Consider the following 22,830-nt stretch of genomic DNA (forward strand, 5'->3'; position numbering starts at 1 on the left):
ATTACACGAACTTGACAACTATGGAGAATAAAATCCAGGACAACATAAGCATAACCATTAAATAATAACTTTTGTTCTTCTCCATTTTAAGCTTCTTGGTCTTTTCATGCTTATCTTAACTGACTTCTACACCAAATTGCCTGCCAAATTCCTTCATAAATTCCCTTAAATAAGCTATTATCATTTCATAATTATTGCAATTTATGGAAAACTTCGGAGTTCTTTAAACCTGACCAAATTTATCGACCCAAATGAATAATTTACACCTTACCACACTCTACAATTAGGTATAAAATAAGAACGAGTTAAACTTAAGAGAAAAATGCTTACCCCTGAATTTCGATATTTCCAGAATTTCTTATTGGAGTTTTCAACAATGCTTGAGACCACATTTTCATTGGTTCATTACATCCACACTTGGGTAAATTCAATTCACTTGAGTTACCAATTGATGAAGTTTTGCTTCCACCCATTTTTAAACCCTAATTTCTTTTTTCCTTGAAGTTTGTAGTTGGAACGACGAAGATTGATGAAGAACGATAAAACTTATAGCTAGAACGGTGAAATTTGATGAAAAACAATGATATATGTAGTTGGAACGATGCGTGACATGAGGAACGATGAAATTTGAAATGAGGAAGAAGAACAACAATGCTATATAACATCTCAATTGACATGACAATCCATGAATCACGTAAACTATAAAAATATGTTATATAGATTAAAATAAAATGAGATTCCGGTTGAAATAATCAACCCAAAAACTAAACAATTTTTTTTTTATATTATAAATAAAAATATTTTTTTATAAGAGATAATTAGAAATTCTTTTAAAGATTACATAAGTGAGATATATTTAATAATTTAAAGAGATAGTACTGAATTAAAAAAAAGAAATATTGAAATAATGCCGGCCTGTAAAAACGAGACACTGAGATTCGAGATTGATATTAAGGTCAAAAAAAGATTTGGAGTTCCATAACCCAAGCGAGAATAAACAAAGATTTAAGACAAACGATATGAGTGAATGAGAAAAGGTTTCAGTTTCTTCATTTCTCTTTGTAGCCGTAACCATCTATTACCGCCGCCACCACCCTCACTCCCCTCTCCCGGCGTCTCCTTCTTCTCCAGATCTCATCTCTCCACCGCCTCCGCTGCCATGCCAGGTGCTGACTCACTCGATATCGAATGGCCGGCCAAGCGCGTCAGAGACACCTTCGTCAAGTTCTTCGAAGATAAGAACCATGTCTATTGGAAGTCCAGTCCCGTCGTCCCTTTCAATGATCCTACTCTCCTCTTTGCTAACGCCGGTACTCCCTCTTCTCCTTTTCTCGTTATTATTATTCTTTCCACTCATACTCACAGTCACTCAATCAACTAGTTAGATTATGTTAAGTTTTAGAATTGAATTCGATGTTTGATTGCCTAGAGGTAGAATCTCAAATTGAAATCCGTGATATTGTGTGTTTTTTTGTTTGAGTTGTACAATTTCGTTTTTGGCTTATTGAAGCTTTCTCCTCTAGCAGAATTGTCCTTTTGTTTTTGTTTCCCCACTTTTTTAGGGTTTTAAGTTGAAATTTTAAGAATCTCTTTAGAAAAATAGCTTGTTTAGTGCTTAAAATATAAGCACTTATCCTATAACTGCATCTGCGGCTTAAGTATGTGCTATTTCTTTAACAAAAGATAAAAGATAAAGGGGCAGTTTGTTATATGTTATAAACATTGGGAAAAATCCAAGTCCCATATATTAATTAAAGATAGAGCCGGGAAAGAGTTTATATGAGTATCTCTCACCTTACAAGCTGGTTTTGTAAGGATGAGTGAGGTCTAACTGTAATTCTAATTATAAAAAAAGTGATTTTGATACTCAATAATGTAGAGATTAAGTTTTATAGATTTTTTATGAACTCTCAAGTTGTTTTGTGTTTGTTTATTATTCAACTTTTTAATAAAGTTAGTTATAAAGCTTCTAATTTTATGGAGGAGCTAGTAAAAACAGCTTCTCACTTGAAGTAGTTTTTATATTTTTTTAGATTCCAAGTTTTTGAGAATCTGCAACTAACAGATGAAAACTTTTCAATAATGTAGAGATTAAGTTTTATAGATTTTTTATAAACTCTCAAGTTGTTTTGTGTTTGTTTATTATTCAACTTTTTAATGAAGTTAGTTATAAAGCTTTTAATTTTATGGAGGAGCTAGTAAAAACAGCTTCTCACTTGAAGTAGTTTTTATATTTTTTTAGATTCCAAGTTTTTGAGAATCTGCAACTAACAGATGAAAACTTTTAAAAGCGAGCATTTTGTTAAAAAAATGTTTTTTTTTGCAAAAAGTTGTAACAGAACGCTTATGAAATAAGCTGAAAATAGCCTATGGGCACTACATAAGCTATTTATATAAGCTCTTCGAAACAGTCTCACAAGTGCTTATTCTCATAGATAAACTCAAATGAGTCGATTTAAACACGTCCTAAATACTGATGGATAGGTAAATATAGTAATCTTGTCATGCACATATTTTACACTGGTAATTTTGTCTTGTAATTTTTTTACAATTATTTATGTGCCAGGGATGAACCAATACAAGCCAATTTTTTTGGGAACTGTTGATCCTAACACTGCCTTGAGCAAACTCTCTCGGGCGTGCAATACCCAGAAGTGCATTCGAGCTGGTGGTAAGCATAATGATCTTGACGACGTGGGGAAAGACACTTACCATCACACTTTCTTTGAGATGTTGGGAAATTGGTCGTTTGGCGATTACTTTAAAGAAGAAGCCATTAGCTGGGCATGGGAACTTCTAACCAAAGTATGCTTTATCAATTGGAGTTTTCTATTGTGCTTCTTGAGTTATATGCCTTATTTTGCTTGTTAATAAAGGTGTATAGTTTGGTAAAATCAGTATGAGAGATGTTTTGTGCTTTGGAATGATATCGAAACTCTAATAGCTAGCTAGTTTGGTAGGAAGTTACTGAAGCTACCCATACTGAGATATATTGATTGTTTCTTCTGTATTAATTAGGTTTTTGTGCTTAAATAGCACGTGTAGTGTTCAAACTTTGTTAAGAACAACGCCTTTCAATTAGGAATTGCACTATCACTCACTAGCCAATCACCACTTCCATTCGTCAACTACACTGTGCCTACTACTACTGCAATGGGTTTCATTTCAAGAAGAATGACATCTGTAAATTAGTAGTAGCAGATATCAGATTTGGCAATGCCAATCCTAATCTGATGTGACCTTCTGTTACTAAATGTGGATAAACTTATACTCTCATCCAAAGAAAGAGTAAATTAAAATGTTCTATTCAATTTGAATAAGCTAGCTAAAGTTATTATGTTCTTGGGTGTTTATCTTGTTTGCAATATCTTTTCAAATGTAGAAATTGATAGTTATTTATTTCCTCGGTAGATATAATGCTCAACTATATATAATTTGTTTTTACATTATCTACTATTGCATTGTAGGTTTATAAATTACCTTCAGATCGCATTTATGCTACATATTTTGGTGGTGATGAGAAGGCTGGACTTGCCCCCGATACCCAGGCTAGAGATATATGGTTGACGTTTTTGCCTCCTGGACGAGTGCTTCCTTTTGGCTGTAAAGTATGTTTAACGGCATTTTCTCTTAAACATTTAGAATGAAATATTTTCATAAGACATGCAAAATATATTTAATATGATACTAAGCATTCTATTTATTAATTTGATTTGATATGATATATTTATCATTGATAGATTAATATGCAACGTTGTCTGCCGTCTGGGTTTTAATTTGTATGGAAAACATTTAGATTTGATATTAGATAGGTCACCATCCGTAACAAAATATAAGCAAGTTTTGACCATATAAGTTGTAACAAAATATAAGCAAAAGTTGATTTTTGATACTATATTTAATGCTAACGTACAGAAGTGCACTTAATTTAATTTATTAAGTTATACTAATTGAAACAAGTTTCACACCATTAATGTTTGTATTGAGGGTTAAATTGGATATTATAGTTGATTATACTTATAATTTGTGACAGATTGACTATTTGACTCTTGTTTTTTGGGGGAAAATTTTCCTATCTTTTTTGGTGAAAAAAAACTAAAGAAAAGTAGCTTTTGCTTTTAGAAAAGCTAATTTGAAGAGCTTATACATCTCTTTTTTCTTCTTCTAATTGCTCTAATCTCTTTCTTTTGGCTTTAAAATCGTAGTAGCCCAACATCATTCTGCCACAAGCCCGCGTCACAAGCACGGTGGGATACTATTAGCCACAAAACTACGACTCAAAACCAATATGTAATAGCTTTCCTGTAAAGAACTACCCCTGCGGAGAGTGAAACACCCACTCACTCCCTTCCTTGCCACCACAGCCCTCCCTGGTGCGTTGCATTGTGCGGCGTGGCTTGATCAGCCTAAAATAGCCGAACATTTCGAGTCTGCAGTAGCGCTGCAATGATGCAACAGTGTTATTGTTGTTTTTCGTAGAAAAAATAAAAAAAGAATCATTAGAGACAAAAGGAAAGTCCCAACACCTCACTTTCTTTTCTAATTTTATTAACTCAGCCTTTTCTCCTTTCATCTGACCTAAACCCCACCAGCCTCTGACAACCCTTCTGCTGGAGCCCCTCAACCGCTGCTGTCATCTTATTTCGTCAAACAAGATCCTCTGTTTTCTGCAAACAGAACAGAAATGGGGCTATCTGTTTTCTGCAAAAAATTCCCTGTCCGCAAAATAGATCTAGCATCCTTTCTTCAAATTTTCCCTCTGTTTTCATCCAACAGTAGTTGCTGCTCTCTGATTTATGCTGTTAGTTTTTCTTCAACAGCCATGACACTTCATCTAACCCATCATCAAAAAGTCCAAAACACAGCTCATCCACCTCTGCATCAGTGGTTTCTTGTGCTCAAATGTTTAATTTTGACTTATTTGTTTACTTTTTCAGAAATTGCGTGTTTACAGAATGATTATGTAGTCTGGCTAAAAAATATTTGAATAGTGGGGATGACTCACACTATTATGCTATTCCAGTTTTGGGCCGACCGCTCCGCACTGTTATCCGGGTTTTGACAACCTAGCTTTACTTTTAAAGCTAATATTAGCTTAATAGCTTTGGAGTTAAAGTCAAAAATTAAAGTCAGGCGAAGTGTTACCTTAGACTGAAATTTACCTAGATGACAATAGCTTGTTGCTTTTATGTTGATCTATTAAAAATTACCTTCATTCTTAATGAGCATTGCGATTACCTCATAAGGCAATAATTTAAGACGCTTCATATGTTTCTTATTTTATTCTATGCCTGTGCCGAATTAGTGACCTATTAAGATAACAAATTAACACTAACAATCAATGACTAACAATCGATATTCAGGCCTCTAATTTATAAGCTCGTTAAGCGGCTTATACACTTTTTTAATAAAGGAGTCATCCATAGTCTCTATAACTTTATATTTTAAAATGTTTCCGGATTAAATTGGCGTATCTAATTTGGCATGTATCTTTGAATAGGACAATTTCTGGGAGATGGGTGACACTGGTCCTTGTGGGCCTTGCACTGAAATACATTTTGACAGAATAGGTAACCGTGATGCTGCGGATTTGGTTAATAATGATGATCCTACCTGCATTGAGATATGGAACCTCGTCTTTATCCAGGTATTTTACTTTTAATGTTATACAGAGTATGTTAATAATACGGAAACTTGATAATTTATAAGTGGAGAACCCACGCACCTATCACCTTAAGATTTTAGATGGATATGTGGTATCTCTCTCACTTGTGTGTTGCTCTTGACCCAATGTTGATGTTCTTCCTGACCCAACAAACTCCCCGCCCACCCTAAACTTGTGTACTTGATAAGTTTGTATTAGAATCCATGATTCTAGCATGCAGACTTTTATTCTAAACCAATGAAATCTGTATGTTATATGATTCTGTTAATCTCATCTACTTTATAAGCTGGTACCATAATCAACATGCAAACTTTTCCTATCCCCATGAAATCTATATCTGATATGATCCTGTTTGTTGCATCACAGTTCAATAGGGAGGCTGATGGCTCTCTTAAATCCCTGCCTGCAAAGCATGTTGACACTGGGATGGGTTTTGAACGACTGACCTCTATTCTACAGAACAAAATGAGCAATTATGACACTGATGTCTTCATGCCTATTTTCGATGCTATTCAGCTGGTATGGTTATTCAGGAATTAAAGCTTATCATATTTCTATATATATTTAAACCAGAATAATATTTAGTCTTGAATTGTGTGATAGTTGAATTGAAATTCTTGTAATATTTTGTTGGTTACATCACCCTTTTCAAGGGAATGTTTACACATATGGTAGACGGGGGAAAGAGTATTTTGTTAGTAGGGCTCCTATTAGGCATGCCTATGTTAGGCGCAGGCCCATTATCTGTAACTGTAAACGGATTGAGGAATGATGATTGCATTGAAATATAATTCTGTTTTCCTGCCAACTCAATTACAGGCAACTGGTGCTCACCCATATTCCGGGAAAGTCGGACCTGAGGATGCTGATAAAGTAGACATGGCATACAGGGTTGTTGCAGATCACATTAGGACTCTGTCATTTGCCATTGCTGACGGGTCCCGTCCTGGTAGGATATTGTCGACTTGGTGTCTTTATTGGTATACTTTCCTGTTGGGGACTTGGAAATTTCAATTTTCTAGTTTCATCAAGCTTGCTGCCTTTTGCCCTCTTGTCTTGAGGAAGACATCTTCTTCATAGACATGGTTGTTGCGTTTGAGGGAGATGCACAATGGAGATAAATTTTCATTTATTTAGAATTTTGAATTGTGTATAAACTTGCTTGTTTTGCAAGCTGCAGAAAATTTTATCTAAGCGAACCCCTTGTACTCCCGCTTTCTTTAAATTTTAGGATGTCCATCATTTATGGCATTTTGATGATAGTGAGAGGAATACTTACCTTAATTTTGTTATCCTTTCATATTTTGAAGGTAATGAAGGTCGCGAGTATGTTCTGAGGCGTATACTTCGTCGAGCTGTTCGGTATGGGCGTGAAGTGCTAAAAGCTGAGGAGGGTTTTTTCAATGGGTAAGTGCAGTAGTTAAGTATTTCAGTTTTTTTTGTCATATCCCCGATCTAAATCTTTCTTACCGCATCCCACATCCTAGTTCCATTTGAATCGCTAAAACTCGTATTTATCTATTATTTCAAATTCAAATTTGATGCACTTGTTTAGGAAAAATCACATTATTACTAGTCATCTGAGTAGTGGTTCCAGGCATAAATTTGTGAACATATATTCTGTTTTTAATGCGCGTTTCTGCTGTCAATCTTGGTGAATTCAGGCTTGTAAATGTTGTGGCAAATGTACTGGGTGATGTTTTCCCTGAGCTAAAACAACAGGAAGTGCACATTAGAAATGTGATTCAAGAGGAAGAGGAAAGTTTTGGCAGAACCTTAGTTAAGGTGAGGATAGACATGTATGAATACAATTTTATGGGCTGTCACTTTTGGTCTCCGTGACATAATTACAGCCATCTGAGTTCGTTTTGTTGTAAACTTGATTAAAGGAAAACATGTTTTTACTTCTACAGGGCATTGCAAAATTTAAGACTGCTGTTCAACACGTCCAGGGAAACACACTGAGCGGGGAGGCAAGTAGAATAATTTGTTTTGAGATACATAATTTGCTCGGTTTCATCAATGTTATTACCGTTACTTATTTTTTAATTGGGTACTTCATTATAAAAAACATTTTATGTTAAAATACAAAATTTATGCAATTTCCAGTGTGTCTGCTATTTTGTTGTTGGAGAGTCATGAGTGAAATTATTTTCATTTCTAGGATTTAAGTACTGCTTTTAGCATAGCTGTCAGTGGAAGTTGATTATTTCATGCTTATAACTTTTCAGTCTCACTATGCAAGAATTTGTTATAACTTATTTATAGGTAATAAGTACACTATGGCTAACGAATTGAACTTCTCTCTAGTTTTTGCAAATAATGGGGATATTTTTGGAGTGTCTTCCTTTGATCTCATGGTTTTATGTCATTTTAAGTTTTCAATATTATTGGTCCTCATGAAGATCATTAAATTTAAGGGTTTGTTTGGTTTTTGTATTTATTTTCTGTTTTCAGAAATATTTTTTCACTTAGTTTCAGTGTTTTTATTTCAAGGTTTTGTTGAAGAAATGAAGAAAACTGTTTTCTATACAAAACAATATATCACTTCATAATCAAAAGTGAAAATAGAAAGAAAATGAAGATACAAATGTTTTCTTAATCCAAACAGTCATTTAATTTAATTTTCTTCGAAACCATTGGTTGCAAATATTTTATCATGATTCATATTGACCACAGAGGTGTAGTTGAATTACATTCATGGTTCTGCATGGTTACACATTTGTTGATTCCTTTATTTGTATTGGCAATATAATTTAATCGACAGTGTTTTCCTCCATTTGTCATACAATTTTCTCTTGCTTATAGGTAGCGTTTGAGTTGTGGGATACATTCGGGTTCCCATTAGATCTGACACAGGTAGGTGTATTGCTTCACAATAGCGCGCTGTATGAATTTTTTTTTATTATGCTTTATGTTTTTGTATTTCCTAACCTTTTCTATTTATTAGCTTATGGCTGAAGAGAAAAAATTACAAGTTGACGTCGAAGGTTTTAATAGTGCTATGGAAGCTGCAAGAGAAAGGTCAAGAAGTGCTCAAAATAAGGTATATTGTTTGCTTCAGTCTCTCGTCTCTTTTCTGTGCTAAATTTCTTGCTTTTTGAACTCACCCAATATATTTAAAGGATTATAAAAAAAACAATTGTCTTTTTTTTACCCTTCTCAACTTTCTTTTGTTATTGTCAGCAAGCTGGTGGTGCTATTGTCATGGATGCTGATGCTACATCAGCATTGCACAAGAGAAGCATTGCTCCAACAGATGACAGTTTCAAATTTGTTTGGTTCAAGGTAAGAGTTTTTTTGTTGGCAGTTTTTATTAAGAAAATTTAATACTTCAAACTATGAAAGGGATAAAACAATTATTATTATTTTTCAACACGAGAAATTTTGTCAGACTGAAGTATTACAAAGGATGATAAAAGATACCCTGTAATATATATATATATATGTGTATATATATATATGTGTGTATATATATATATATATATATATATATATATATATATATATATATATATATATATATATATATATGTGTGTGTGTGTGTGTTTGTGTGTGTGTGTGTGTGTATATATATATATATATATATATATATATATATATATATATATATATATATATATATATATATATATATATTCCCAAGTCTATCTGAAAGCATGCCCAAGGACATGGATTTTATCACATAAGTAAATTTAAAGTAGTGTATTTCTGTGATGTTTTATTATGCCATTTGTTCTTGCCAAAACACTCTACTTTACTGGGCTTAAAAGATAATCCACCCAATTTGCCTAATGGTTTTCTTTAGTGTTCCCAAATCCTAACACCTCACTAAAGGCAGTCACTTTTGATTTTCTCTATAATATTAGCCGCTATTGAAATGAGAAAAATGAATGGGAATCCTTCATGGAAGCTTTTGATCTTCTATTATATGTGTTAGCTTGTGTTTATCAGTTAAGCACTCGGATTAGACTTTGCATTCTCAGTTATCTACTTAATTTTCTCTCAGATTCAGTTAATAGTTTTCCCATTGATTTCTATTTTTCACCATTTCTTGTCTTAGGACCATGAAAGTGTGGTAAAAGCAATATATACCGGTTCTGAGTTTGTTGATTCTGTTAATACTGATGGTGATGTTGGTGTGATTCTGGAATCTACAAGCTTCTATGCTGAGCAAGGTGGTCAGGTATTCAGCATTGTCAATGCTTCATTTATTTATATATGTGTTCTGTTGCATGTTAAATTTATTTGTATTAATGTAATTGAAAGCTATGGTTAGAAATCATTTATTTAAAATTATAGAACCCACTTTTGTCCAGTAAACACGATCTAGTTGCTAGAATGTTTATATTTGGTTTTTTAAATTTACACTTTTATCTGCAACTTTGTTTTATATGTTTCAGTCATAAATCAACATACATGCCTTCGTAAAAATGTTATCTTTAAAACTAAAAGATGATATGTTTCAGGGCTTGTTTGCTTAAAGAAAAGGAATTTATCTTTGAAGTTTTCTTTATTGTATGTTTGATCTTATAAAAAGTATCTGTTGACAGTTTGTTTTCAAAGCAACTTAGTTTATCTTTTCAAAATGATCAGAAATCTAAGATTGTGTAATGTAGCAAACTTAAGGCAAAACAATTCGTAGTAATCCAATAAAAGAGAATACTGGAGTGGTGATACAAATTAATTTCAGTACCCAGTCTAAAATGTTAGTAGTATAAGATGGTTTGATATTTAAAACGGAAATTTCAATCGATTTTGCCAAAGGAGATCATCAACCAAGTTGGATTTATGTACTCTTGGATATTGGCAGAAGAAAATGTTTTGCATGAAAGTAGGGACCCTAAATGAAATTTCCCTCCATCAATTTGTTAGTTTAGTGTTTGTAATATGTTTCCCATTTTTTTCTGCATAGATTTTCGATACTGGGTCACTTGATTTCCAACATGTTTCATATCAAGTTCATAATGTTCAAGTTTACGGAGGTTATGTGCTTCACATTGGTAATGGGGCTGGTATATCTGTTGGAGACAAAGTAGTATGCAAGGTAAATTCGTTTACTACAGGACTTCAAATTATCCGTTGATTATTTATCCCCTTCTCCCACATGCACTTGTGCGCACACGCACACACACTTAAAAACTTCTTTCTCTAGTTAGCTACTTATCTTTAATAACTTTTTGATGCTTTGTTTTGGTTGTTTATTGATTGCTTTTGCAGGTTGATTACGGAAGACGTTCGCTTATAGCCCCTAACCATACATGCACACACATGTTAAATTTTGCTCTTAGGGTATGTTGACAAAGCTATTGAATGAAGCACTACTATTTCCTTTCACTGATCTGCATGGTGATAGTTGTGACTTCATATGATGAATGCAGGAAGTACTTGGTAATCATGTCGACCAGAAAGGATCTATCGTTCTTCCTGAAAAGTTGAGATATGATTTTTCTCACGGTAAGGCTTGTCCATTAAGGCTGTAAGAATTATGTTGACTTTAGAGTTTTTATTCACTATGCTGCATACAATGAGTAGGCAAGCCTGTCGATGCTGATTCTTTAAGGAGAATTGAGTCAATTGTTAACGAACAAATTAAAGCTGAATTGGATGTAAATGCAAAGGAGGTAACTCTTGCCGATGCCAAGCGCATTAATGGTCTACGAGCTGTTTTTGGAGAAGTAAGCTCTGTAATTTCTTAGTACCTTTAGTTCTCATCTAGAGGATCAAATTCTTCAACATTTTTCTTTAATGTAGGTCTATCCTGATCCAGTTAGAGTTGTGTCAGTTGGACAAAAAGTTGAAGATCTGCTTGCTGACCCTGAGAACGAAAAATGGTTATCTATTTCATCTGAATTGTGTGGCGGTAAATATCATACACAGCCTATATTTTACTTAAAACTTTCTTTTCTTTGTTTCTACTTGAATTTTATTTTTACTTGACAATTTAGGCACCCATATTTCAAATACACGAGAGGCTAAAGCTTTTGCGCTTTTAGCTGAGGAGGGAATTGCTAAAGGGATCCGTAGAATAACAGCTGTCACAACTGATCGTGCTTCTGATGCAATGAAACTGGCAGATGAATTTGAGCAGCAAGTAGATGAAGCGGCTAAGCTGGAAGGAAGTTTTCTGGAAGAGGTTGGTATTGGTTTCTATTTGTCTAAATTCTAACAGTACTTGTGTGCTTTCCACTCTAGTTGGTTTAGCTAGTTTGCTTGAGCCCTGGAAGGTCTAGCTTGGTTTTCAATTAGTGTATGTTTGTTTGATGGATTAAATTTACAATTCCAGGAATGTTACTCCTAGGAATGCTGTTGCTGGGAATATAATTCCCATCAATTTGTTTGGCAAGTTATCTAGGTTTTAAGAAATATTTTGAAATTTCATTTTATTTATAATTTTAAATTTTTTTAAATAAATACAAAAATGTTAAAATAATATATAAGTGGGTAGTTATAGTTGGTTATTTTTTATTTCCATGGAATGTAAGATTCCCACCCTTTGACATGGGAATGTAAGATTCCCACCCTTTGACATGGGAATAAATCTTTAAAATTCTATAAGTTAATTATATTCCTAGGAATAAAAAGTACCCTGGAATATTTTGTTAAAACTTCAAACAAACATGGGAATATGGGATTCCCAACCCCACATTCCCGGAATACCATTTGAATCCAGCAAACAAACACCCCCTTAATGAATGAAAATGGTAAAAACCCATTGCTAATTATTACGGATAGGTATTATTGTGTCAAACTAGCCTCATAAATTTCCAAATCACGACCTAATATAAAGATCTTGAAAGTATAAAAATACTCTTAAGCAATTGCTAAACTAATGAAACAATTGCTAAATACATCTGTTATTATACATTGAAGTTGTTTTCCTGTCCTTTGGGTCGAGGACCAAAAAGGGTTTTCACGTATTCAAGTAAAATTTGATTTTTTTGGCTCTGTTTACACTGTTAAAATATGGGTGTTTAGAATAGCTTATTTACAGTTTATCTAGGTTTATGTTATGACATGATCATTTGTGGAAGTGTTGAGTTTATAAAAATGGCTTGATTGGTTTATAAGCTGTTTTCAGCTTATTTTATTTACCTCCCTCAAAAATACTGAATGGACCTTACTCCAACCAATAATTTTAAATCATTTCTTTAATAATTTACTTACATGATTATCTGTTGCTTGCTTTCTATCTGTCTATGTGATTGACACAAATTTCTTTAGCAGATAGATACACGCTTCATCTCCAAAATTGTTAATAAGTTCACTTTTTATTTCCCTTTGATCCCAGAAAGTTTCAGCTCTGAAAAGCAGCGTGGAAACATTATCAATTCCTGCAGCTAAGAAAGCTGAAATCAAGACCAAGATTGCCCTACTTCAGGTATTATATGTTGAATAAGTTTGCATTGTAGGCTTTATACTTTCCCCCCAGTTCCACTTTTGTAAGTTTTTGATGGTACGAAATTCTATATATGATTTTAATATCATAATTCTTGTAGGATCAAGTGAGGAAAGCGCAGAAGCGTGTCGCTGAAGAAAACAAACGCAAAGCTGTATTATTAACGTCTGAGAAGGCTGATCTAGCGGTTTCAGATGGGAAATCTTTTTGCATATCTCACGTTAATGTTGGCCTGGATGTTGCAGCAGTTCGTGAGGCTGTTACAAAAGTCATTGATCAGAAGGTATTTGCTGATTCATAATTTATTAAGAATCTTGCTAGGACTCCAACATTGTTTTGAATGGCCTTGTTATTTGTTGATTGTGATGCATAATAGGAGCTCAAATTTAGTTGATGTCTGTATGTACAAATATGCTCCTTGAATTTGTCTTATGCTATGTATCTCAGACACCTCTGAAAAAAGGTGTGTCCAGGTCTGTGTCTGGGTCAGACACCTGCACCTACACTTGTAATCACGATTAATTTATTCATTTCAAATGATTACCGGTGTCACCGTGTCAGTGTCGGGATCATGTTTGAGGTGTCCGTGCTTCATAGGTCTTATGTGACCTTGGCAATTATATTTTCTATTAATTTCAAACAATAACTGGAAGCAATGTTTACTGATAAACAGGGGTTGTCAGTGATGGTTTTTAGCACTGATGAATCTACAAACAAGGCTGTAGTTTGTGCTGGGGTGCCGGAGAAAGGAGATAAAGGAAAGCTGGATGTATCAGAGTGGTTGACTAATGCTTTGGGGCCACTGAAAGGGAGATGTGGTAAAGGAAAGGGAGGTCTTGCAACAGGACAGGTTAGTATTTACCCAATGACTAATTCTCACGTCGATTTAATAGCTCCTTTTCATATATTATTGTACTGGGAGATCACCAATATGTAAGAGTATTGTTAGAAAAAAAATATTTAATGCTTTCTTGATATTCTAAGACAACATAGTTTAAGAGAAATATATTTTATGAAAAGTGGGATTTTATTTGACATGGATAATAGTAAATATTAATTTTAAGTACTCTACTGATAGCACAGGGATTTTCAATTCTGCGGATTATGTTTTTATTTTGCTGTCCAATGATTTGTAGGGAAGGACAAGAGTAAGGAAATTTTGTGTTGGATTTGTTTCTAAAGTGTGTTCCGACAAGTACTTTAAATTTCACTCTGCTTTATGGAGTATTTTAGGCATTGCTTATATGATCTAGTTTGAAATGATTTTTAGCCAGAGGCCTTTAGTAGCTAGGTTTTTTGATTTTGAATTTCTTATGGCCTAAGCATTTGGGAAGTATTTCTGCCATCGAATTTGTATGTAATATGTTGCCTTTTTATGAAGAAATTCTTTATCAATTCTGTGTTTAAAGATGTGTTTGGTTGATATCTTATTGATTTGTGTAACCACCCCTTTTCAGGGCACCGATGCAGCACAAGTAAACGAGGCTATGGATCTTGCAGTGAAGTTTGCATCTGTGAAATTAACTTAATGATGCATGCAGTACATTCTTCCGGTGGTGAAATTGGGGTCCTGTGGTCATCTTCTGTGTAAATCTCCGAAAAGGGAAGGACACGTCAAAGTTATTTATTAATCTGTATGCGATGAACAAAATTCTAATATTTATTGCTTGATTTTTTAGGGATAATATATTACAAAGTTTGCTTTGATGGCAAGGAATTTTGTCCTTTTGTCTATAAAAAGATCACAAATTGTTCCAGTCAAATATCAAATAGCAATTGCATTGGTTAAGGGAGTAAACGATTATCCGTAGATTCTGACTTTATTTTTGTACTTGATTGATTCAGAAAGGAAGCACACTTTTGAGCAGAATTCTAATATTTAATGTCTGCATAATATTTCGGGTTAATACAATAGTGCCCTGATATCGAGGAATTTTTAAGATCTGTCTGAAAATATCTCAAGGGAGCAACATACTATAAAGATATTTTTTTTAGGAGTTGCCCTTTCCAACGTTAGGAATTATCCCACATAAATACTAAAATGTCTCTGACATTTGGAGATATTTGGAGATGCATCTTCGAATGCATCTTTTTTACATATAAGTGAGGTGAAAATGATGAGAAACTCTTATTTTGTTAAATGTAATTCCGAAATACATTTACATATGCACAAAAGGTTAATTCAGAGATGTATATTTGTATTCCTTTTTAAGGATGAAAGAGTTCAAAGTATGTTTTGAAATTGGGATGTCCTATACCAAAGACATCATTGGAGTGAAAGATTTTAAACAACTTGTATTCACGTTCAAATCCGTTGTTTTTGGATATGCGATCTTTTTAAGTTCCCTCTGTGATGTGCAATTTCATGATATTAATTTTCATGGATCCTTTGGGATCACTTTTTACTCGGTCATGATAGATATGTCTGATTTATCATCCTTTGTTACACTGTTATCATCAAAACAAAATCTTATCCAATAAGTATAAATTTTGTTCATATGTATTGGCTTTTCAAGCTCTATCTTTGAAATTAAACAAGTACATGGAAGTCTAAAAGTCTTTTGGAGTGTACATTCACACTTTGAGCTATTAGAACTTGTATTATCTGCTCGTTTGACTTCGTGAAAAATAAAACTCAATGTTGTCCGAGATACGTTGCTAACAACCTCTGAATAAAGGATGTTGTCTTTGAATCAATGTTCTTACATACGGATGATCAAAAGATGTTTGTATCTTATTATGTTGGTTTCATAGCATTTGGTTCACAACATTCCAATCTTGACAAAAATCACCTTTAATGTTTTCTAACCAATTCTCCAGTCTAACATGTGCATATTCAACTTTGTTAGTTGTTGTATTGCCAAAGTGTCGAATTTGATCAGTCCATGTGGAAACAATCTTCTTTTTAACCTTGTCCAGAATTGTGCCCTTAACATATTTCAACAAATTTAGATATATTGCACACACACTTCTGAAATGTAGAACAAATTTGACATATAATTCTTTCGTGGAACGGTGATCAAACGATAATTCAATATATTAACAATGCCGCAAGTGCACGACTGTGCGAAGTAGAAAAAAGATATTTGAACCATAGAGACCAATGACTTAAGTATTGAATCTCATTCTATCGATGTATACATAGAGAAATTCAAAATATGAGTTTTTGGCAAAAACAACTTAAATGAAAAAACACTTATATGAGAACATCTTATTTGTAAAATCACTAAAATTTCAATTAAGGCAAACATGACCTAGAATTATGGTTCTCACTCTAACATAGTCGCATGATCCAAGTCACTTATATTATGGGAATTTCGCATAATTTATAAAAAATAAATATGGACATACCTGCTTTCGCCAGTGCATTGTCCTATCGTTGATGAATAATTCGCCCGCTTTAGCAGGACATGATTATCGGACGTGCGCTTACTATCGGATGATTGAACGTGCGTTTATTATGTGGCATGTAAGTGGATTAGTTTGGCCTGAAGCAGGTTGCATGCAAGTTTCGTCTAATGCTTAGTTAGCAAGTTAATTGAAGTTCTTTTGAGGGACTCATTATTATGTTTCAATTATTGATTGGATAATGGTTATGAATTATTATGTGTGTTTCATGTATAATGTTATGATGTGTGTATTGAATGAATAATGAATACTCAGGTTACATGATGATAAGTGAAGTAAAAAAATAGGATGATAACTAGGTGAAAGAGTTAGTAAGATAATAACTCAGGTTATCCTAAATAACTTAGGTTATGATACTTGAATGTATGAGGTACCTCGGTGTGTACCTGCGAGCGAGTAGTCACGCATGATGAGTCGTCTCATCCACAAGAATGCCAGAGACATGGATGGGGAACGATGTCATAGTTACGATTTAACGAGCTTGTATGGACGTGATGGTGATATAGCCACATGGAAGTTGTTGACATTAATCGCGAATTCGGAATAATCCATATTCATGCTTTTCTCAAGTTCGAGACTTATGTAGAGTAGTAATCGGCAAAGACGAATCTTTGAGACAAATTATTGTAACTCTTTGAAGCGTATTCCACACAATGGAGGTCTAAACTCCATTGGCAATATCTATGGGATGATGAAATCCATATAATGGGTGTCTGATATCCATTAACCATATCTGGTGCAAAGGATTTGGTGCATTTCTTTTAGTGGAGGTCTGATATTCATTGACAATATCTAATGGAGAGTGTGACCCATACAACAACGGTCTGGTGTCTATTTACCATATCTGATGGGGGAATGTGTTCTACACAGTGAAGGTCTAGGTTCAATTGACAGTATTTGATGGAGGGTGAATCCATGCAGTGGATTACTAGTATCAACTTACCATTTAAGGCTCATGATGTGGAGAACAATGTGGCTTTTGCTTCCCAGAGGATGAAGGGTCGCACAACAATATGTTGGGATAATGCTTTGAACCTCATGACCAACCAAGGAATTTCAAGAGACTGGGAACACTTTAATACCAGTTTCTTGGATAAATATTTTCCACATTGTTTGAGGACGCAAAAGGAATATGAATTCCAACAGCTCAGACAGGGTAACACATCAGTGACAGGGTATGTTGAGAAGTTTGAGAACATGATTGTCTACTCCAAGAAAGCCATGTATGCATCGAATGAAAAGTGGAAAATGGATTAGTTCATGTATGGGTTAAGAAGTTCTTTGATTGGTTACCTCCCAAAGTAGTTTCGGGTTGTATGCACCTGGAGCATTATGTTCGCACATTATTGGAACTAAGTGCATTTTGAATCCTTTTGTGTGCAATCATAAATGTGCAGGTTGAGAAAGGAGTTGCAAGGTTAATGCAAGTCAGATTGATAAATTGGATTTGAAATTCCTATAGGTGTATTACGTACTCGATCACCTATAGAGATATTAAGGAGGTTAGATGCTTGGAAAGCCAAGTGATGTGAACGGTACTCATGTGAATAAGTCTTAGGCGTATCACTCGTATGATTGATGAGATCAATCAGGAGTGAAGTTGGATGAGACTTATCGAGTGGTAATCTCGAGGGGACCGATTCAATATCTTTCTGGTGTGATGATAAGGTATGAGTGGATTGTCATGGTATGACATTTGGACAATTCACTCAGATACATGGCCTCGGAGGTAGACCCTCATGAGAGTGGTACTTTATGTATACAATGTTACCCTACCCTATCGGCAGGACTAGTGAGTTATCATTCCAGGCAAGAGAGTGGGAGTAACATATTCCTAAAATTAAGCGTGTAACTTGAATTGTATATTTGTAAGAACACGAGCCAGGACTTCCATGAGATGGAGCAGGATGATCTAAGTGAATAATCATGATTAGGAAGTGTGATTCATCTCAAGATGTGTAATTGAATTGTGTGACTCTGTGAGTAGTGTTAGAAACTCACATTTGCATTCTTGATGGGTTAAAATTTTATGGAAGCATTGTCCCGTTGATGACTCGAAGTTCTTTAATGGTATTATTTTGTTAGTTGGTGTTGGTCATATTTTTAACCTTGTCTATTAGTGAGAAAGTCTTTCTACCGGTGGATGTCGATAAGGATCTAGCACTATTTTGAGTGATAAGCGCTCTGGAAGATATATGTGACTTCCTATGGAAGGTGTAAGCTAACCAGTACTGCACTTGAATCCCATGTGATCCATGTTGTTTGAATTAGAGTAGCACAATGGAAAGTGATAAATGCAAGAGTTCAATAAGATTCATAGAGAATCAGATAGGTGTTTGTTCCAAGGATTGGAAGTAAAGCACTCATGCACTAAGTGAGTGATATCTTATTGGAGTCGTGCAAAGGAAGTGAGATATCAGGTGTGTGTGTGTGTGTGCGTATAGTGAGCAGTATCAAGTTAAGTGAAGTCCAATAAGAATATTGGTAGCTGGATTGTAAGGTCTCTTAAAATTGTTGAAGAATTTATGAAAGAAGAGTCATCGACGCCACTTGTAGGTAAGGGATCAGTGGTTGACACCACGGAGATTTGAGAGTGTTGGCTATTTAAACCAATCAGAGTGGCACATCCGAAGAAATAAGTTATAGGAGAAGTTTAGAAGTTAATCAAGGATTGGAATTAAGAGTATGATTAAACAAGAAGTTTGAGAAGTCACGAAAGAATGAAGATTTTCAGTGAGGAGAAGTTGAAAGATCGAGTATGTTATAGAATTGAACCCAAGCAAAGCCAAATGTTGACCTAAGTCGGTGATGCAAGAAGTGTTTTATATCTTCAATTGGAAGAAATTCAAGGACGAATTTCAATTTAAGTGGAGAGAATGTAATATTCCATTTCCTTTTAAGTGTCATATTTCTTGTTAGTTGGGGAAAATTGAGCCCATATATGCTCTATTTATTGTCAGTTGAGATAAATTGAGCTTCTATATGTTCTATTTGTTGTTAGTTGGAAGAAATAGAGTAATTAATGAACTCAGCTGAGCTTAATTATTGATTTATCTTTACTAATTAGTAAAGGGAAGAAGATTTTGGTAATTTTGGGTGGATGACATTTTTTATATTTTGAATGAATGGTAAGGGCAAAGTGGTCCCTTATCATTGAAGCCAATAAAGACAAAACTTACCACATATATTTCTTTTCACTATCTCTTACCATTCATTTTCCAACATTTGTTAGTAAGAAGAGAAGGAGAGAAGTAAGATAAGGAAAGAATAAGAGAAATAGGAAAGGAAAATAGGAAAACTTGGAGAAGAAGATCAAAACTTGGATCACCAAAAATACATCTCAAATTTCATCATTGTATGTCTCTCACAAGGTGGGTTCTTAGTTAGGTTTAAATTTGGGAAGGGGGAATTCCATGAATTTGGGAGTTAGGGTTTAATGATTTTTACTATGTTTGTGAAATTGATGTTTGATACATGATCCTCTTGGTGTATTGCATTTTTAGGATTGTTAATCCATGATATATGATGTTGATTATTGTCTTGTTGTTGGGTTGATATTAAGCTCATATTGAAAATCATATGGTAAGACCATGTTTTTTTGTTGTTGCATGATGATATGTCATGTTGATGAAGTTGAGCTTGTGTTGATGTTATGAGAATATGTGAAGGAACTAAGTTGTTGTTGTCTCTTGTTGTTATGGCTTGTTAATTCCATGGGTTTTGTTGGATTGTTAGAGAATTAATGAGGTTGGGAAGTGAGGAAAACATAGTTGTATATACATACTTGTATGATGTTGATTTCATAGTATGAAATACTTAAATATGTTGGACTATGGTAGGATATGGTTTGGATAGTTAGAGGTTGAAGAAGATAGGTTTAAAAGTGAGCTTTTGGGGAAGAAAACAGAGAATTTAAGCTTTAACAATGTTGATTCAAATCAACTTAAACTGTGATTTGAATCAGAGGTTAAAATTTTGCAGAAAAACACTCTGCTATGGTTGGCTCGAATCAGAAAAGACAAATTTTGTTAAGACCTTGTTTTCCTCATAACTTGAGTTTTGTAACTCGGATTCAGACGCGGTAAAATGTGTAGTAAAGCTTGTTCAATTCTCTGACTCATGATGATGTTGGATGACAATAATTTACTTATTTGTCCCTTTTTATTGGACCATACTTTCCATGTGTATGTGTGCCATAATATGTGATGTGATTGGAAGACTTCATCTTGGTAGAATAAGAATGAATGTGTTTTAACCTATGATATTGGTTAGTTTATAATGATTGGAAATATAACACTGAGAACTATAACATAATGGAGCATCCATGTTATTATTCCACTTTATTTCCCTATTGGATCTGGTTACCCCCACCATAGGATGATCGGATGTGCGCTTATTATGTGGCGTGTAAGTGGATTAGCTTTGGCTAAAGCAGGTTGCATGAAAGTTTAACCTAGTGCTTAGTTAGAAAGTTAATTGAAGTACTTGTGAGGGAACCATACTTATGTTTCAATTATTGATTGGATAATGGTTATGAATTATTATGTGTGTTTCATGTATAATGTTAAGATGTGTGTGTATTGAATGAATAATGAATAACTTAAGTTACATAATTTTAAGTGATAGTAAACCTATAATGATAACTAGGTGAAAGAGTTATGCTAAATAATTTAGGTTGTGATACTCGAATATAAGAGGTGCCTCGATGTGTACTCGTGAGAGAGTAGTCACACATGATGATTCGTCCCATCCACGAGAATGCCAGATGCATAGTTGCGATTCAACGAGCTTGTATGGAAACATGTTATGATATTGTAATTGTAATATGGACACATGAAGGTTATTTAGATTAATCGTGTGTTCGGGAATAACCCATATTCATGTTTTTCTTGAGATCGAGACTTATGTAGAGTAGTAACCGGGAAAGACGAATCTTTGAGACGAATTACGGTAACTCTGTGAAACGTATTCCACACAGTGGAGGTCTGGACTCCATTGACAATATCTATTGGATGATGAAATCCATATTGTGGATGTTTGTTATCCCTTGACCATATCTGGTGGAAAGGGCTTGGTGGATTCCTTTTAATGGAGGTCTTATTGGTGTAAGCCCTAGAGGCCAATACTTTTGGTACTTGTATCGAATTATTTATTAATAATAAAATGCTTTTTCTTTATTATGTTTGTTTAATAAAGTCACTATAATAGGTAGTCCATTTAATGTATCAAGTATGACTTAATCATGAGATCACATTAAACATAAGGACATTATTCTTAAAGTATCCGTAATCGAGCTTTATTGTGAAGTGGGATAACATTAAATCATTTAGACTATTATGCATATAGACTAATGATCACATCTCATGGATCATGGATAAGGAGTTATCAAGTCTTAAACATAGGTATGAATATTAAGAGTAATATTTATACTGGATTGAACCGCTATGAGAATATTATATAGAATGTTATGCAAAGTGTCATAAGTTATTCTCATGGTGATAATGGTGTATACCACCCTTCGACCTGAAACCACTATGGACCCTAAATGTAGAGTCGAGTGCCTTATTGCTGATCAAACGTTGTCCGTAACTGGATGACCATAAAGACAGTTGATGGGTACTCCACGAAGCATGCTAAGGGACATGAGTGACCTAGATGGAATTTTCCCATCCTACGTAACAGGATAAATGTCTATGGGCCCAATATTGAACTGGACAAGGATGACACAGTCTATGCCTTGTGTTCAATATAGACATAAGGGCAAAAGGGTAATTCTACACATAATTATTATCACTGAAGGATTTGTCAGATCACATGAAGTTTTCGTGTCTTGGGTAGCAGTGATGTGTTGCTAGATACCGCTCACTGTTTATTATGTTAAATACGTGATTTAATATAATTGCCAATGCCGCGAAAACCTATAGGGTCACACACAAAGGACGGATCAATGAGAGATAGAGTAATTAAGGAATACTGTAATGTACGGTGCCCTTAAGTGAATTATAGAACATCGTAAGGTACGATGTACTTAAGTAGAATACGAAATATGGTAAGGTACCACACGCTTAAGTGATTTTGGCATATTATAAGATATGGGTCATATACACTTGAGTGAGCTTTTTAGCTTGCAGCCCACACAAGTGGTTCTATAAATAGAACCCTTGTGTAGAAGCATTGTTACACTTGCAATTTCGTTTCTCTCTCTCTCTCTCTCTCTCTCTCTCACACACACACACACACACTCAAAGCCTTCATTCGTAGTAGCTAGCACTAAGATTGAAGGAATCCGTTCGTGTGGACTGAGTAGAGGCGTTGTCATCGTTCAACGTTCATGATCGCTCCGTAGATCTACATCAA

At 34.4% G+C, this 22,830-nt stretch overlaps 1 protein-coding gene across 1 annotated transcript; it reads left to right on the plus strand.

Moving 5' to 3' along the window:
• Positions 1-935: 935 nt before the first annotated feature.
• Positions 936-14,935, plus strand: LOC127108229 (alanine--tRNA ligase). Its single transcript, XM_051045657.1, has 23 exons — positions 936-1,310; positions 2,567-2,805; positions 3,468-3,608; positions 5,501-5,647; positions 6,032-6,184; positions 6,485-6,614; positions 6,976-7,072; positions 7,330-7,450; positions 7,579-7,642; positions 8,478-8,524; positions 8,616-8,711; positions 8,852-8,953; positions 9,730-9,852; positions 10,582-10,713; positions 10,887-10,958; positions 11,048-11,123; positions 11,202-11,344; positions 11,421-11,529; positions 11,615-11,802; positions 12,958-13,047; positions 13,166-13,348; positions 13,739-13,915; positions 14,523-14,935. The coding sequence occupies exons 1-23, from the start codon at positions 1,028-1,030 to the stop codon at positions 14,592-14,594; spliced, it is 2,985 nt and encodes a 994-aa protein (XP_050901614.1). The 5' UTR covers positions 936-1,027; the 3' UTR covers positions 14,595-14,935.
• Positions 14,936-22,830: the final 7,895 nt, after the last annotated feature.

Source organism: Lathyrus oleraceus, chromosome 7 (assembly GCF_024323335.1).
Source record: "Lathyrus oleraceus cultivar Zhongwan6 chromosome 7, CAAS_Psat_ZW6_1.0, whole genome shotgun sequence".
NCBI classification, from domain to species: Eukaryota; Viridiplantae; Streptophyta; class Magnoliopsida; order Fabales; family Fabaceae; genus Lathyrus; species Lathyrus oleraceus.